This window comes from Sceloporus occidentalis, unplaced genomic scaffold (genome assembly GCF_023333645.1).
Source record: "Sceloporus occidentalis isolate IW3139 unplaced genomic scaffold, rSceOcc1.0.p SCAF_76, whole genome shotgun sequence".
Classification (NCBI taxonomy): Eukaryota; Metazoa; Chordata; class Lepidosauria; order Squamata; family Phrynosomatidae; genus Sceloporus; species Sceloporus occidentalis.
Window position 1 is genome coordinate 2,431,286 of NW_028317056.1, and position 15,776 is coordinate 2,447,061.

General features: G+C 47.7%; 2 protein-coding genes across 2 annotated transcripts; one reads left to right on the forward strand and one right to left on the reverse strand.

Annotated features, from left to right (window-relative positions):
- Positions 1 to 1,089: 1,089 nt before the first annotated feature.
- Positions 1,090 to 10,441, reverse strand: LOC149285766 (DNA topoisomerase 3-alpha-like). The gene is made up of 20 exons (XM_089494841.1): positions 10,259 to 10,441; positions 8,835 to 9,122; positions 8,520 to 8,579; positions 8,317 to 8,390; positions 7,722 to 7,797; positions 7,421 to 7,529; positions 6,899 to 7,042; positions 6,556 to 6,726; positions 6,022 to 6,122; positions 5,851 to 5,925; positions 5,389 to 5,471; positions 4,805 to 5,012; positions 4,200 to 4,385; positions 3,673 to 3,802; positions 3,448 to 3,561; positions 3,196 to 3,361; positions 2,753 to 2,893; positions 2,481 to 2,603; positions 1,360 to 2,090; positions 1,090 to 1,274 (listed from the first exon to the last, which is right to left on the reverse strand). The coding sequence occupies exons 1-20, from the start codon at positions 10,439 to 10,441 to the stop codon at positions 1,090 to 1,092; spliced, it is 3,348 nt and encodes a 1,115-aa protein (XP_089350967.1).
- A 41-nt stretch (positions 10,442 to 10,482) lies between these two features.
- On the forward strand, positions 10,483 to 14,522 carry LOC149285767 (guanine nucleotide exchange protein SMCR8-like). The gene is made up of 2 exons (XM_089495070.1): positions 10,483 to 12,827; positions 14,078 to 14,522. The coding sequence occupies exons 1-2, from the start codon at positions 10,483 to 10,485 to the stop codon at positions 14,520 to 14,522; spliced, it is 2,790 nt and encodes a 929-aa protein (XP_089351196.1).
- Positions 14,523 to 15,776: the final 1,254 nt, after the last annotated feature.

A 15,776-nucleotide genomic window follows, 5' to 3' on the forward strand; every position in this document is an offset into this window, starting at 1 on the left:
TCCCTCCATAACCTACAGTCCCCAATCCCCTCTCGCCACCCATTAATCTTAAAATACAGCATAAATGTAGTTATAAAATTATATATATATTTTTTTGTTTTTAAGGATGGGGGGGTGCTCAGTGGGCTAAACGTTATATTTGGTGGTGTAATGTGGGTTTTGACCACTACATGCTCTTTCCTGCACCGCAGATTATAAATATATGCGCCGCGATTGGTCAATACAACGATCACTTGGCTGCACCCCTGAACTTTCTATAGGGCTATAGGTCCAAGAGGTAACCTTCCCAAATCTTTTGTGACTGTACCAATACACTCATAGGGTAAGCAAGGGTTAATGACGTCCAGAGAGGGCTTTAAATTGCAAGAGCTCTGCCTCTTCAGCTTGTTCGTAAGCAATCTAGCCATGAAAAATGAGATAGAACTTGCCGAAATTGGGGTATTTTATATACAATAAAAAGAAAATGCTTCTTGCTGCTAATATAACGTTCAAAGATTTTATTTAGATAACTTTATGAGAAAACAGAATTTAAGTGACGAGCGCTCCATCGTGTGGCACTGGACATAACGGAGCGAAGAATGAACTGGTCATCAGAGCTACAGCAGTCGTATAAATAATGATAAATAAATGCATATATTATAATTTAGAGAGGTAATGTTCCAGCTCCCATGATGCTCTGCAAGACTATAGTTGAGCCTATGGCTCCCCCTGCTGTCTAAGGGGTAATTACCCCACCAAGCCAGTAAAATAAAAACTTTCTCCAACAATCCTGCTGCTAACTCACTAATTCTCAAACGTAACGACCGTCTTAAAAACAGTTAAAACTTTTATCTTTCCTTCCGGATTTAGTTAAAGTTCACAGGGGCCCCAGACGGTAAAGTTAGGCGCCCGCCTCCAATGATGCCGCCACATCTATACAAACCTCGTCTTGTACGACCAATAAGGGGAAATATCTATAAAAAAATAAAGCGAGATTTAAAAGCAGGGCTTAAGACTGATTTATGTACAAAAAACTACTACATAGAAAGATGTCCGCCCTTCACCGAGAAAGGGAAGCCGCGGATATTCATTGGAGACCCCCCTCCTCTGTCATCTGTTTTGGGGGCAGTTGGTCCTATTGTGTCCGGGCTGATGACAAATTCCGCACGTCCTCTGTTTCTTAGCAGTGGGACCCCTGTCTGATGAAGCGTAGTCCGGCCGCTTATTTTTTGCCCCTGATCCTCTCTGTGGGTTTGATGAGCCTCCAAACGCGTTGGGGAAGCTGGTGGAAGGACCTGAAAGAAGGTGTGAGCAAAAAAAATCCATCAGAAAGCTGGAACTATAAAATAAATAAATGAACGGTTCCTCAAACCTCATCACCCCGGGTCTCACCTGGAGCAACGTTCTCGTCGGCCCACTGGAAGAAGCCGCACTGCTGGTCCCGGGGTTTGGCGCATGTATGGAACTGTCGCCCTTTGTTGGCTCCATCCTTAAGCACGGTGCGGGTGACCGCCGCCTGGTTGCACATACAGGTAGCCTCTCCCCCCGAATCGCCGCCGCCGGTCCCTCCAGACCCGAAGCTGTCACCGGCCGCCCTGGGGCTGCTGAACGCGCCAGACGGACGCCCCGCGGAAGACAATCCCGCCGGCGCACCTCTACTCGCTCCCCCCTCTTCGTCAGCCCACAGGAAGAAGTTGCAAGCTCCTCCGTCGCACTTGTAGAACGGGCGACCCTGATTGGGTCCCTCCTTCCGTACGGTGAGCTGGACGGCGGTTACGCCGCAGTTACAGACCACTTCGTTGTCCCCGCTGCTGGCGCTGGGGTCAGGTGGCCGTCTTGGGGCAGCAGGTGTCACCGTAACAGAGTTCCTTTCCCTCTTGGCTGGCGGCTGCCTGCTTTGCCCGCCTCGGCTGTTCCCCGTGCGGTTGCCGGTCGGATTCACCTGCACGTGGTTAGCCCCCGACGGGTCGGCCCGGGGCCCTCTGCTTCCACCATTTAAATATTTCAGGTCCAGAATCTCTCTCAGCGTCTCATCGCAGCCGCCAATGCAGCCAACGAACTCCAGGGGCATGAGAGGAGGGACGCTGCCCCTCTTAAACTTCATCTTCAGCCTGCAAGGGCAAAACAGGTCATACACAGCAAACCCCGTCTTATGGTTTAACCCCTTAAGGACAATAGGTTGTCCTTAAACCCATTAAAAACAATGCATTGTGAGCCAGCACATGCACAGGCTTTATCATGAAGGGGTTAAAAGATGAAGTTGCCCTAAACGGGGACATTCTTATTCTCAGTCCCAGCGAGGACCAAGGACTTTGTGGCCGAGGTCCCTTTCCATGATCCCCATACTCCCTGCTCACAGACTACAGAGAAAAGGGTTCGTATCATCGGCTACAAAGTTTCCCTTTTAGTAATAAGTGATGTTTTATTTGTTAAAAAGTTCCTCAAAAGATTGTTACAGATGCCTAGACGTCCTAAAACAAAGGATCTCGACCGTAACTCACCTGTGGACAGGATGAGGCCGGCAGACGCTGCAAACACTATCATCCCGTGAAACCTCGAGGACGGAACTGGGGAACCAGATGGCCGACTTACAGCTCGGGTACCCGACGCATGATATGAAGAACCTACGAAGAGGCAGAATCATTAGATCACATTACGGGAGTCGCGCAGGCGTGAATGACTGTTGAGGTTCACAGTTATAATATCTCCGATGGGTTAAGACCCCGAGATTTAGTATAGGGATTGCCATGGCACAGCACGTCAGGTGACCGACCCTCCATCTCTTTTGGTTTTCAGGACCATGTCCCGGGAGCATTGGGGGCATTTCCGCACGGGTAGCGGGGTCTCCGCGTAGATCTGCTGCTCCACCAGCTGTGCCGCCTGTCCAAAGTACTGAGACAGGGCTTCATCCAGCCTGACAAAGAGCAAGAGAGGAATGGGGTTAATTATCAATACAACTGGTTTACAAACACTGGAGATGCTCAAACTACTCTTCACAACTGGTTTGCACTCAAAGGTCTAAGGGTTATGGCCAAGATCTGGTTCTTTTGTAAATACTAGCCAAGAGGCAAGGACCTCCGCCCATTCCCTTGCTGTCTATCCTACTGCCTGCGATGTCCAAGCTTCTATCCAATTCCCACCAACATAAGATGAGGGAGGACTTGGGATCATCGTCCCACCATTCTTCTCAAGCGGTGACAATACGCAGGAACCTACCTGTTCGCCTTTTCAACCGCCTCTATGAAGACCTGCTTATACTTCTGAACTTGCTGCCTAAGGACGGTGAATTTGTCCTTTCTCCCTTCGCTGACCAGTTTCAGATCAGACTCCAGCTCGGCACGCAGGTCTGGCTTGGACATCTCGAAGCCCATGGAATCGTAACCTACAGACGGGTAAGAGATTATTTTAATGAGCGGAAACGTATTGTCGATCCATACATTCCACCACGGTTACAATGCGTTGCTTCACCTTCCACCAGGCCCATTCCCAGCTCTCCGGGGAGGAACCTTTGCTCTGCCGTGAGCCCTACATACATGCGCGATTTGATGGTCTCAATGTGCTCGGCGTGTGTGGCATCAGTACCTGCAAAGTGGGCACGGAAACTTAGACATTAAAGGCTTCAAATAAAAGTTTTGCCAGCATCGACGAGGAATAGAGGCGAGAGTTTAAAGACTGACAGGAGCAGCGACTTACCGATCCCGTGCTTCTCCATCAGAGAGATGAGATCGGCCTCTGTTAGAAGCTGCGGGGGGGTCGTCTCTCCATCCACCATCTCCACTGTGGTTGGCTGAAACGTGGACCCCATCTCGTACACCGGAATGATCTAGAACACCAGAAAGAGGACGGAACACAAACACCACAACGTTAAAAAATCTGGATTCTACTAAAAATCTGAACGTCTAACATTCTAATACTCAATACTCTAAAAGGACACAAAGCGACATAAATAATACTTTTTTTCATTGGTTTGGGGATAACAAGCATCCATACTTAAAGGGAAACGGTATGACTGTACTAAAATGTAAATAAACAGGACATTTTTAACCCCTTAAGGGCCCAGCTGTTTTTTTTTTTTGTTTTTTTTGTACCTTCGTGAACAAGGCTGTTTTAACACTTTTGCGGTGCTCGTGTTTAGCTGTTATTTTTTGTTTAATGCCATGACGTGCCGGTTGTTAAGGGGTTAATATATATTTTTGTTTTTAAGACTCCCGATTAATCACCTTAGTGTTCCATTTGTCATACGGATAAACATCAAGATAGTTCCTGGCAATGATCATCAGCCCATGAGCTACAAACCGCTCCGCCGCGATGTCGATTTCTACGGTGGTCTCCTGGCCCTGGGCATCCTGCGAGCAGCAAGCGAGGAAGTGGCGCACTATGAACTCGTAGATACGCTGTTCATTCCCCTGCGCGGGAACAAAAAAATGAAAGTCAGGTCCTGTTCAGATTACTTCCGAAGCAAGCTGACATTGGAAGCAGCCTGTGGCAGAGCCAGAATTATCCGCTTGGCTTCCTGTCCTGAAGTTCTCTCCCTTCTCCCTGAACTAGCGATAATTTAACGGGGAGGAATAATAATTCACATACTGAAAACAGCAAGTTAGTAAGGACCGCTATCACATTACATACTCCCTAAGGGATGAGTGAACTTTGAAAATAATAAGCCTTTGCCAAAGAAAATATAGTAACAACAATAAAGGGACCCAGTGCCCTGCATGGTGCAAACAGCCTCTCCTATTTACTGACTCTCTGTAGAGCAATCAGACTCCCATTTTTTTCAGTTTCACCCTCGCCGTAAGGCCTGATGAGGATGAACGCGCTTGCCCACCTGTAAATTCCCAGCGTATTTAGTGGGGTGAATGGGAGGGTGAGCCTGATCCGATTTGGTTCCATTGCGAGGAGTCGGCCCACCCCTATCCAGAATGCGTTGAGCGAAGTTCCCCCACTGAGAGTCCTGGGTCTGCTGCTCGACGAGAGACGTCAGGTTCAGGTCCTTCGGGAAAATGTTCGTCTCGGTACGGGGGTAACTGATGTAACTGAAAAGCAAAACGGGGATTCGTGAAATTCAGCGGCTTGAGATTTGGGAGAACGGGGGGCTAAGGGACACCCCGCAAAAATGTATGGGTTTCCGGCTCTACCCACCTAGAACACATCGCCAGGTACCTGCCGACAATATCAATCTGCCACGTGGGTGTCCGAAGCAGGCGTACCCATAAGGTCTTTAATCCCTTTAAAGCCAGAAGCCCCATGTGACGACGGCTTGGCACGTCATTGGCCGTTTTGCCTACTGTGCTATTTATTCCCCCCCCCCAATCTAATTGGCTGTCATCCATTTTTCAATAGATCTTTAATATTAAATATTTATAACATTATTGAAATTATATAATTACGTGTAAGAGGAGAGAGAGTTACCCTTGCGTGTAGAGCTTTTCAGCGACCTTCATGGTCTCCTTGGCTGAGATTTTCAGTTTTCGAGAAGCCAGCTTTTCCAGCTCCTGGAAGAAGAAGTTAATAGTAAATTGGAGAAGGAGACAGATCCGCAGCCCTCGTTCTTCCTTTGTCCTAATAACGTAACCCCATAACTACCGAGAGGGACAGCCTCACGGGGGAATCACCATCACCAATTTGGGGCAATTTGTAAAGGAAGAAGAAAAGGAGAAGGAGAAACCGTAGATCTGCACGCACCACCATTATGATGACCTCATATGCAAATTAACGGCCCTTCGCTAATTAGGATCGAGGGTGATGTCACAACTACTGTAGACGTCTCCAACTCGGATCAATTCTTTGTAAGCGATAGACTTGCTCTAAGCCACTAGAGAAATGGATGGAGAAATGCCGACAGCTAACAAGGTACCCCCCCACGGCACGTACCACGGTGTCAAGGGCCACCGGCCTCCACTTGCTCTTAGGTTTGCTTCCCACTTCCACCACGGTCGCCGTTGGATTCTAGAAACGCATCAAGATATTTCTTAATAAACATGCGCTGAGAATCACGTCTCATCTGACCCGGTTTGGCGTTGTATGCAGTACCAGAGCCCGTACCTCCATGCAGATCTGGTAGAGAACCAGGCAGGCCGTGTGATTAAAGAGACGGTTCCGCTTCCAGCTGAAATCCACATTCCCGTCTTCGTGCTCGTGAGTCACTGGTGGACACAAAGCGATGGCACGGGGGTTAGCAGAGCACCAAAGCACAAAGATATAAAACGTTTCATGGATACGTCGGAACAAAGAGAAGCGGCAGCTTTCAGAACATACGCCGACTCTCCGCAAGCAATAGAAACAGAAACTCTGGACAACGTTATCAAGAATGTACTTTTTGACCAGGAAAAAAAAAATAAAAATAAAAAAAGATAATTTATAAAATAAAGATCCTTTATTTTAGGACATCTAGGTATCTGTAACAACGACAGAGATCCATATACAATACTGCCTTATAATTAGTTTGACCATCTTGCGCATGGAGAACACTAAAAATGGCGTATCGATTCCCGGTATATGACCGCACGATAATAAATAAATAAATAGCCTCTTACGGCTCACATGTAGTTTTGTAACGTCACGCGTTGTCGCTTCTACCTTTGATCTTGTAAAAGGTTTCCGGGATAAAGGCCTGAATCGCCTTAAATCTCTCCACCACGAACCCCAGCGTGGGGAACTGGCAGCTGCCGTAGCTGATGAGCTGGTTGGAGAGCACCGAGGGGAAGATCTTCTGGAGGCGAAGAGTCTGGAATCGGGTGAAGGCGGCACCTGAGCGAGACACGAGACGGACTTCAACAACCCGCCCGCGGACCTACGGGACTCTACGAGACTCCGAGCGAAACGCGGTTAAATGACCCAAAAGGAGTCCTCGGAGCTCCGGGAGTCTCAAACACTGGAGGCAGAGGAATAACGTCCTACGAGGGCAGCGATGGTCGCCCACCTATCCGGAGGTCAAGCTCCATCCTGACGTCCACGGCATCGCTGACGTTCTGGTCGGGCTGCACCAGGTTCTCACAGGCCGTTCGGATCGAACGGGGGGTAATCTCCGAAAACCGAGCCCTGAACACCTGCAGGTTTGGTTTCACTGCAAAAAATAAAAATAAAAGCGTGGGAAGAGAAAATGTGAGCGGAAAAATATAAATAACCCCATAAATAAACGTAATTCCCCCTATATGGTTTTAAAGGGAATTTGGCAGAATAACACACTAAAATTGGGTAGAAAAGTAGAACCTGCCAGCAGATCGGCCCCCATCCGGCCCCCGTCTAGTCGCCCGTTTCTCCTGCTGTAAAGACTCAAACCTTAATCAGTGTTGGTCTCGTCTTAGATTCGGGAGCCGTATGTCTATCCCATGCATGTTTAATACCCTCACTGTATTACCCTCTACCACTTCTGCTGGCAGGCAATTCCACTTATCTATCACCCCCTTACACCAGTACACTTCGCCCTTGCCCAGCTGCATACCTGCTTTGCACACATGGATGATCTCAAAGCCGATATTCTCTCCCTCTCTGTCACAATCTGTCCATATGATAAGCGCCTGGCACTGCCGAACCTCACGTTCCAGAGTCCTCTGAAATTAGAGATGCAGGAGCCTTGGTCACCACGAGATCCGCAGCCACGTGCTGGTATTGTAAGGAACAACTCCAAGCAAGAGCTCGAGCTCACAGTTTACTAAGTAAGAGCCCCATGGAAAACAATATCCAGTAATAACCCCCCAGCGCTATATACAGTGTTCCTGCCTTGTCTGCCTGGCTGGCCGTACCTTTATGTTAACAAAGTCATCAGGGCAATACTTCTCAACTTCAGCATCAAACAGCGACACGGGGTTACAGCTGTGCCTAAAACAAGAAACACTTATACAGAACAGCGCCCTCTACAGTAATGGCAGATAAAAGCAGCAACAAGACAACGCCTGTGTTCCAATGACCCTTTATCACTCCCATCACTCCTGTGTTCCAATGGCCCTTTCTCACTCCCATCACTCCTGTGTTCCAATGGCCCTTTATCACTCCCATCACTCCTGTGTTCCAATGGCCCTTTCTCACTCCCATCACTCCTGTGTTCCAATGGCCCTTTCTCACTCCCATCACTCCTGTGTCACAATGGCCCTTTATCACTCCCATCGCTCCTGTGTCCCAATGGCACGTTGTGTTCGCTGGTCCAAGTTTAAGTTTTAAAGGATAATTGATGATTAGAAACCCGAAATTTCCTTGTTTTCCATAAAAATAGCTGAGTGACCCCAAACTTATGAACAGTAGTTAAAAAAAAAACATGACTTAAGGATCTCTGGATATTTCCTTATAAAGCACCATAAATTAGATAAAGTGTTTTTCTGGCTCCGTCTGCTTCATACCAACCATTTTTTCAGATGACTCTGGAAGTCGAGCGCCAGCAAGTGTCCCGACACGGAGGTCATCACCACGGCGACGTCCTGCAGAACAGCAAAACACGGATTAATCTCCGCGAGGCTGCCGGACGCGGAACACGGAACACCTAGAACCCGCAAACGCTCGAGAACACGACGTCTCGGACTCCCGTCCGCTCGCAATAATTCTCTTACCCTTCCAAACAAATGATATTCATATTCGTAAATCTTGTTGAACTTGGAATAACCTTCTCTCTGGATCAGAGAAAAAAAAACAAAAACAATTTACCGAGATGTCAGCAGAGCAGAAATTATAATAAAGAATACATTTTATAACATTTTTATATATTATAAAAAAATATAATAAATTGTAAGAAAAATTATAAAAATTAGATTATTTTTTTTAGAAATTTTAAATTTGATTTCAAAAAAAAAAATTCTAAATATATATATATATATTTTTAAATCAGCTTTATCTTCCCATTTAATGGCCAATGTTAGGCTGCTCACCCGTCTCATCCTGCTGTTGGACATGATATCCGCGACCCCCTTAGCCGCATCATTCTTCTCGGCGACGCACAGAACCTTCTGGACCGGGCCCCTCAGGGTCATGTCTGCGGGCCCCGCGGAGCGCAAGCGAATTAGAGAACGCGCAGCAATCTTGAGCTTACTAAACGCAGAGATACTCGTCTGAAAAATCATCCCCGGCGGCGAGCGGCATTCTCGGCACCAGGAATAATCATGTCCATGCGCAGACTCGCTCGCGCAGTCAGTCCGGCCGGGAAGGTCAAAGGTCACCTATGGATAGAAGTCAATAGAGATCCGGTAGTTATATCAACATAAGCAGATCCACTAGACTAGTATAACACTGGATCTATAGTGAAAAGAAAAAAAATAAATCTACAATTAAAAAAAAAAAAAAAAATCTATCGTTATTACGATTGATAATAAATTAAATTAATTTATGATAATAAATAATATTAATAATGATCATCCCCTTTATAGATTGAGACATATATATATATATATATATATATATATATATATATATAGCTTGTATTGCGGTGGTATCCTGAGATTATACAGCAAAGACAGGTTGGCGTTCAATAAATTTTTGGTCATTTTACATATTATATTTACTTGGCAATAAAATAAAGAGTTAACGTGTTTCGGAAACATGATGATAAGTTAAGATCAAATTCAAAACTGCCTGGGGGGGTATGGGGCAGCTGTGGGGCAAAGTACTGAATGAGAAGCAGTTAGGGGCAACATTCTTTTAGTTGCCATGGTGATTGCTCCACATTTAGCATTTTCCCCCAGTGTAAGGAGAAAAAAAAAAGTAAAGAAAGGAAAAAGATAGGAGAGCCTCATATTTACTACCTGCACCAACACCTGGTGACAATAACAACAGTAATTATTATTATTATTATTATTATTATTATTATTATTGGGATGTGGCCCCTGGCATGCTGATCTCAAAGCATCAGACCCCCCTCCCGGCATTAACCCCTCTTCTAAATATTTAAAGTCACAGGAAACGGCCATGCAGGGGGGCAGCATGTGACAGATACCCCCAAGCCCTACGACAGCCCAGCTCGGATCACAGATAGAATCGATTTATCACTGATATACCTTAATTATCCCCCCTCTGGTTGTGGTGATCACGGTACCCTCCGGTCCGAAGCTCTACCGGGTATAATACCTGCTGCTGTGACACATGGCATAGAGCGATACAAAGTATTAACTCCCTTTTCCCGCGCAGAGTGTGTTGCTTCCCTACGCCGTCCAAGCTTCCTCGGCTTCCGTAGACAGTCAGCGGCTGCTGAGGCCGAACAGTGAGTCATGTGATCCAAGCAACAAGTCGAACTACAACTCCCGTAATGCATTGCTCCGCTGTTTTCCCAGTAGCGACCCCCTCTCGGGGTAAACCTTACAAGTGTTCGGGAGTACCAGCTCCCGGGAGTTCTCGGTTTTATTCTCCTGAGGTGTTCGTCGTATATTTCGCAGTGGTCGCCTGTTTCAGGGACGGGGCGTGACGTCAACAAGAGGTCACGTGTTCCATCTTCCAAGATGGCTTCCTCCCTGTGAGGTGTTTTTCGAGAGATCGCTAGGTGCATTGGGTCTGGTAAAGAGAGCCAAGGATTTCCCGACTGGGAGGATGATTGGATCTCCGGATCTGGTGGCTTTTACCAGGGAGGAAGAGTATGAGGAGCAGTTGCAGGGCTCGCCGGGGCTGCCCGAGGAATACTCGGTACCACTCTTCCCTTTCACTGACCCAGACAGCAGCCCCTGGTCCAGGCTCTCGGGAGCCAAATTCAGCAGGGACTTCATCCTCATCTCCGAGTTCTCTGAGCAGGTCGGGCCCCAGCCCTTACTAACCATCCCCGACGACCAGAGGGTCCAAGGCGTCTTCGACCTGAACTATTTTTCCTTGCGCATCATGTCGGTGGACTACCAAGCCTCCTTTGTCGGCCACCCGCCTGGCTCCTCCTATCCCAAGCTGAACTTTGTGGAGGACTCCAAGGTGGTCCTCGGGGACTCTAAGGAAGGGGCATTTGCCTACGTCCACCATCTGACGCTGTACGACCTGGAGGCGCGGGGCTTCGTCAGGCCCTTCTGCATGGCTTACATCTCCACCGATGAAGAGAAGATCATGCAGCAGTTTCTGGAGCTTTCTAATGACTTCTCCAAGGCGTCCGACTGCCTGAAAACGGGGAACCGGAAGGCGTTTGCCAACGAGCTGGAGAAGAAGCTTAAAGATCTGGATTACACCAGATCTGTGCTCCAGGCGCATTTGGAAGAACAGATGAAGACGGACGACAAGGGTTTCTACACCACGCAGGCCATCGAGAAAGCCAACGAACTCGCCAACGTGGAGAAGTCAATCATCGAGCATCGGGACTTATTAAGGCAAATACAGTCCTACCCATACAGAAAGCTGAACGCCAATGATTTCCAACCATACGTGCCAGAGTGTTCGCACGATGCGCCGGTTACCGATGAGTCTCAGGAGCCGTTACCGGCTTCCGAACTCGAGCTGAACCCCTTGCGAGGGGAGACTGTGTTCCCGTTGAGACCCTCCTACACTCCCAAGTTCATAAAAGCCAAATCGGCCAAATGCTTCGATAAAAAAATGAAAACCTTAGAGGAACTTGTCGATATTTATTTCTTTACGCAGACGGTGGACTTGCTAACCGGCGTAGAGAAGAGATACAGGGGCGACGTGAGTTATATACTCATGAGTCACCTTGATAAAGCACTTCTAGAGCAGCAAACAATTACGAACTTTTTATTCGAAGATGTGTCAATGTGGAACGCGAAGGCGTCTGCCAAGCATTACGTTGATAAGCTTGATGTTTCTCAAAGTTTGCGAAATTCCGGGTTCTTAGAGGAGCCCGAAAGCCTCAAACCCGCCACGAGTTTGGAGACGTACAAGTCGAGCGTGGAGTCCGTCCCTATTAAAATCGAGCCAGACCTGTTTACCGGAGATAGTCATGCGGAAGAACCCGACCACGGTGTCTGTGACAGCGGGGAGAACGCAGAATGCCTTGATGTGGATATGAAAGGGAGCGTGAGCAGCGGTGAAAGCATCGAGGTTTTGCGGACGGAAAGATCCACCTCATTGCTCGCTCATTCCGAAAGCCAGCCGTGTATTAGGCTGAATTCTAGTCCGCAGCCGCCGAGGAGGAAAGCGGCCGGCAGGAGAACCATTAGCGAGGACAGCATCGAGGTGCTTAGCACGTGTACGTCCGAGACGGTCATACCTGAGGATTTCAGAGCCGCTTACCAAATTGTTATCAATGAAGAGGAGCCGTATTTAGATGAAGAAGGTGGAGATCCACCTTGCAGTTCTACTCCTGTTGAGAAGGTCCAAACTCATCTCGATGACTTGCCAGTAGACCCGGCTTGCTGCATCGGTTCAGATAATTCGGACATCGTGGCGGAAGCGGAAGGCCTATCTCTGGAGACCGGTGGAGGTGACGTTGTGATTAGTGTCCCACCACAGCCATGTAGACCCTCGGATGGAGGTTTTCAGGTGAAGCTATCGGTGGACGAGGTTGGGAATCTTCCTAATGAAAGCGGACTGTCCACACCTGAGCCAGAGTCCAGTCATTTACTAAGTATCAGGGAAGCCAAACGAATGGCTCTCGAAGAGCATTCGGATTCCGCAAGTCATAGGAGCAGCGCGTCCACTTGTTCGGATAGAACCCCTTCCCCGCCTCCTGTTATCGGCGTCCCCGAACGGCACAAGAGGAAAGCCGGGCAGAACGCGCTAATGTTTATCAGGCAGTACCCCTTCGCCCATCCTGCCATATATTCTCTTCTGAGCGGGAGGACTCTCGTGGTTCTGGGAGAAGAGGAGGCCTTTGTGAAAAGGCTGGTGACTGCTTTGTCTATATTTGTCCCTAATTGTGGACACGATGCCAAACCGGTAAAGCCGTGGGTCACGTCCCCGCTGCACATAACAGACTTTCAAAAGTGGAAGCTGATTGGACTTCACAGGTAAAGTATTTGGTGTAAAATAGAAGCCTTTCTATATGAAACGTTTGCGCGATCGGTCTGTGAATGTGTTCATTCATCTTACAAGCGGAAAAGGGTGCATGAATGTCGCTTCCCCTCGAAAAACATTGAGGGCTGTTTACGTTCTAGTCTGTCGACAATCTCTTACTGCGGGTATAGATCTCAAATCACCTCCATTAACTTATATTAAATCTATATGTTGGGAAAGTATTTAAAGTATTTGCAACACCCAGCTTATGTTTATCCTCCTATGTGCAGGTCAGCGATACTCCTGTTTGACGTATAATTACAGGGAATACGCTCATTGAATTAAAAGGGAGGGGTTCTATAGTATATAATTGCCACATTCTATATGTGCCGATAGCCTATATTTGTGGAAATGTACATTTTGTAGACAGGTGAGTGTTTCACGTCGGCGGCCAAACATTGTGTCGGTTACAGCAATACAGTAAGATAAAGCCTTAGTAGGTGAAGCTTTGAGCAGAAATAATTTGAATATATAGGAGTCAAAATCACGCGAAAAGCAAGCGGGGAGGTTGAGTGGTATCAAAGAAAAGGGAAATGAAACAGAAGAAATTCCCTTAATTTCTGTTTGCGACGCGTTCCTGATTCACTTTTGGTGCTGGCTGGGGTGAGTTTCAGCCCAACACGAGAGCGATCCAAAGGTTTTGAGAAATGTCGGGTTCCCACTTACAAGTGTTTCTAATTTAGACAATTATGGTAAAATCCTAAACATGTACACAAAAAATAATTTTTTAATGGTCAGTTTTTTTTGCTATTTTTCTTTTCCGATTCTCAGAAAGCTTCTGGGGAGAAACGCGTTGGGGTTCTGTGCGTGCAGGTTGTTCCATCTCCTATAAAGGAAGAGTACAGTTAACAAAACGCCCTCATTTTTAATAAAAAGTGATAGATTCCAGTAACATTTAGTGGTTTTGTCTAAACTTCATACCAAGAACTCCTCACTGGGTCCGACAAAAAAAAAAGGCAGGTCAGACGTAAACATGCCGGGGATGATCCAGACTTCAGCTACTCGGAGTCTTCCCTTTTCAGGTTGCGTCGGGGGGGGTTCCCGCATGCAATGGTTGGATAGGAAGTGGGGGGGCAACACCACTCCCGCGACCCGGGGGTTCCAGGGGTCCCTGGGAGACTTTTCATTCTGGTAATTTGTTTGAATTCCTTTTTTTTTTTACGTTTTATACAGTATATGATTTTTTAAATTGTTTTTACCATAGAGGACTTTCTCCGTCCGGCGCCCACATCCTGCATCGCTACGGCCGGTACACCAGCATCTTGGACGCGGACAACAAAACCCTACGCTGTCCCGTCTATAAGGGCTCACTCCTACATCGCATGGCCGACCACCGCACTCAGATCCGGAAGGGCAGCACGTACTACATGCACGTCCAGAGCATGCTGACCCAGCTCTGCTCCAAAGCCTTCCTCTTCACCTTCTGCCACCACGTCCACCTTCCGATCCGAGACAAAGAAAGCGAGGAGTCGATCGCCCGGCGGAGGAACGCTTTTCTCCAGCAGCTGCTCGGACTCGCCCCGGAGGACAGCAAAATAGTGGAATACCTCTCGGAGCTTCTCAAAATGCATTATCTACGAGAGACGGGGACGCAGCTTCTCCCGGTGCTCAGGTTTGACTATATCCCTAGTTTTTTATATAAAATCTGAACTCTGGGATGCCGTAGTCGGACGTTCCTTCCCACGGAGAGCCTCGAGGATGTAAAAAACCCCCCCCAAAAACTAAGAAGCATGAAAAGTCTCGCAACTTGGGCCGGGGGTATTGAGAAAGTCTATGGCGTGTTCTGTTTGGTGTGTTGTATGTATTTTCTTTCCCCGACTTGATGTCAGAACGTGCCGTACTACTGAGAAGACGGGTCTGCTGAGCAGCACCTGCCGCTGTTTAGTTTCGGAGCGCAGGGAGAGTCTGAAATCACCCGATAATACGCTCTGTTATAGAAGGAAAGTTTCAATATTTGTCCTTAAAAATGTCTCTGTTATGAGGGTCCCGAGTCCAGCGGTTGATGGTCTGCGGTTCCCAGCCTATGTAAGACTTGTTCACCATCTCCTTTTAGGGGGTTTATTCACTAAAGAGATTTAACCCTTGAGACTTGGCAGGAGAGTTTTGGGATCAACCTCTTGACTTCGTTATGAAGGTCCAACCCCAGCGAGTTGAGGCCAAACTCTCCTGCAACCTCTTTAGACCTTTAGAGAATAGACGCTTTGGAGGGGATCTTGGGAGCTGTATTGTGTCGATAGCCCGAGGTGGTTGTTTCTGTTTCCGCTTGTAGGTTTTAAGCATGGATAATATCGATATAACCAGCCAAAGAAATCTCCTTGACGCTCGGAAGTCCATCACTGTGCTCCCTACCAGCTTTAACAATCCTGATACTAGGAGTCATGAGTCGAAATCACCGAAAAGGCTGCGTGCCAAAGTAGCGCATTAACCATGTGCTTATCGGCCCCCGAGCCTGGAGGAATAATTCAATAAAGTATCCCATAAACTTGATCCTGGGGTAAAACCATCTGCTGGGGCGTCGCATTTACATAATATTTCATATTTTTCCTGCAAAGACCTTTTTTCTGGCTCTTTGACTCCACGCTGGGGGGGGGGGGGGGTTGTTGGTCAGCACTCTTTTGCACTGAGCCTAATCAGGCATTTACGTAAATTGCCAATATTTAGTGATCTGCCCTCCATACCCCCTGCCTATTACCGGTGCCCCCCCCCCCCCCCCCAAATCCTGTAAAATGAGTCAATGCTCATAGCGTTCATCTCATTGGCGCACGGCGCGGATGGCAAATTAAGCCTCGAGAATTAAGATTTGGTTCCACGTAATGATTAACCTGCGTGGCCCAGCGGAACGGGGAAGCAGCTTAGAGCACTTTGTTCTCAATTGAGGGGCAGCAGGCCCGGCTAGGGTCCTA

What these genes read in the sequence shown, in the direction of transcription:
- LOC149285766 (XM_089494841.1), bottom strand. Translation starts at nt 10,441, where the DNA reads ATGCACCTAGCGATCTCTCGAAAAACACCTCACAGGGAGGAAGCCATC. An exon ending in AATATCATTTGTTTGGAAGG is followed by an intron (nt 8,391 to 8,519) that starts GTAAGAGAATTA and finishes GCTGTTCTGCAG; the next exon opens with GACGTCGCCGTGGTGATGAC. An exon ending in TGCTCCAGGTGAGACCCGGG is followed by an intron (nt 1,275 to 1,359) that starts GTGATGAGGTTT and finishes ACCTTCTTTCAG; the next exon opens with GTCCTTCCACCAGCTTCCCC.
- LOC149285767 (XM_089495070.1), top strand. Translation starts at nt 10,483, where the DNA reads ATGATTGGATCTCCGGATCTGGTGGCTTTTACCAGGGAGGAAGAGTAT. An exon ending in AAGCTGATTGGACTTCACAG is followed by an intron (nt 12,828 to 14,077) that starts GTAAAGTATTTG and finishes TTTTTACCATAG; the next exon opens with AGGACTTTCTCCGTCCGGCG.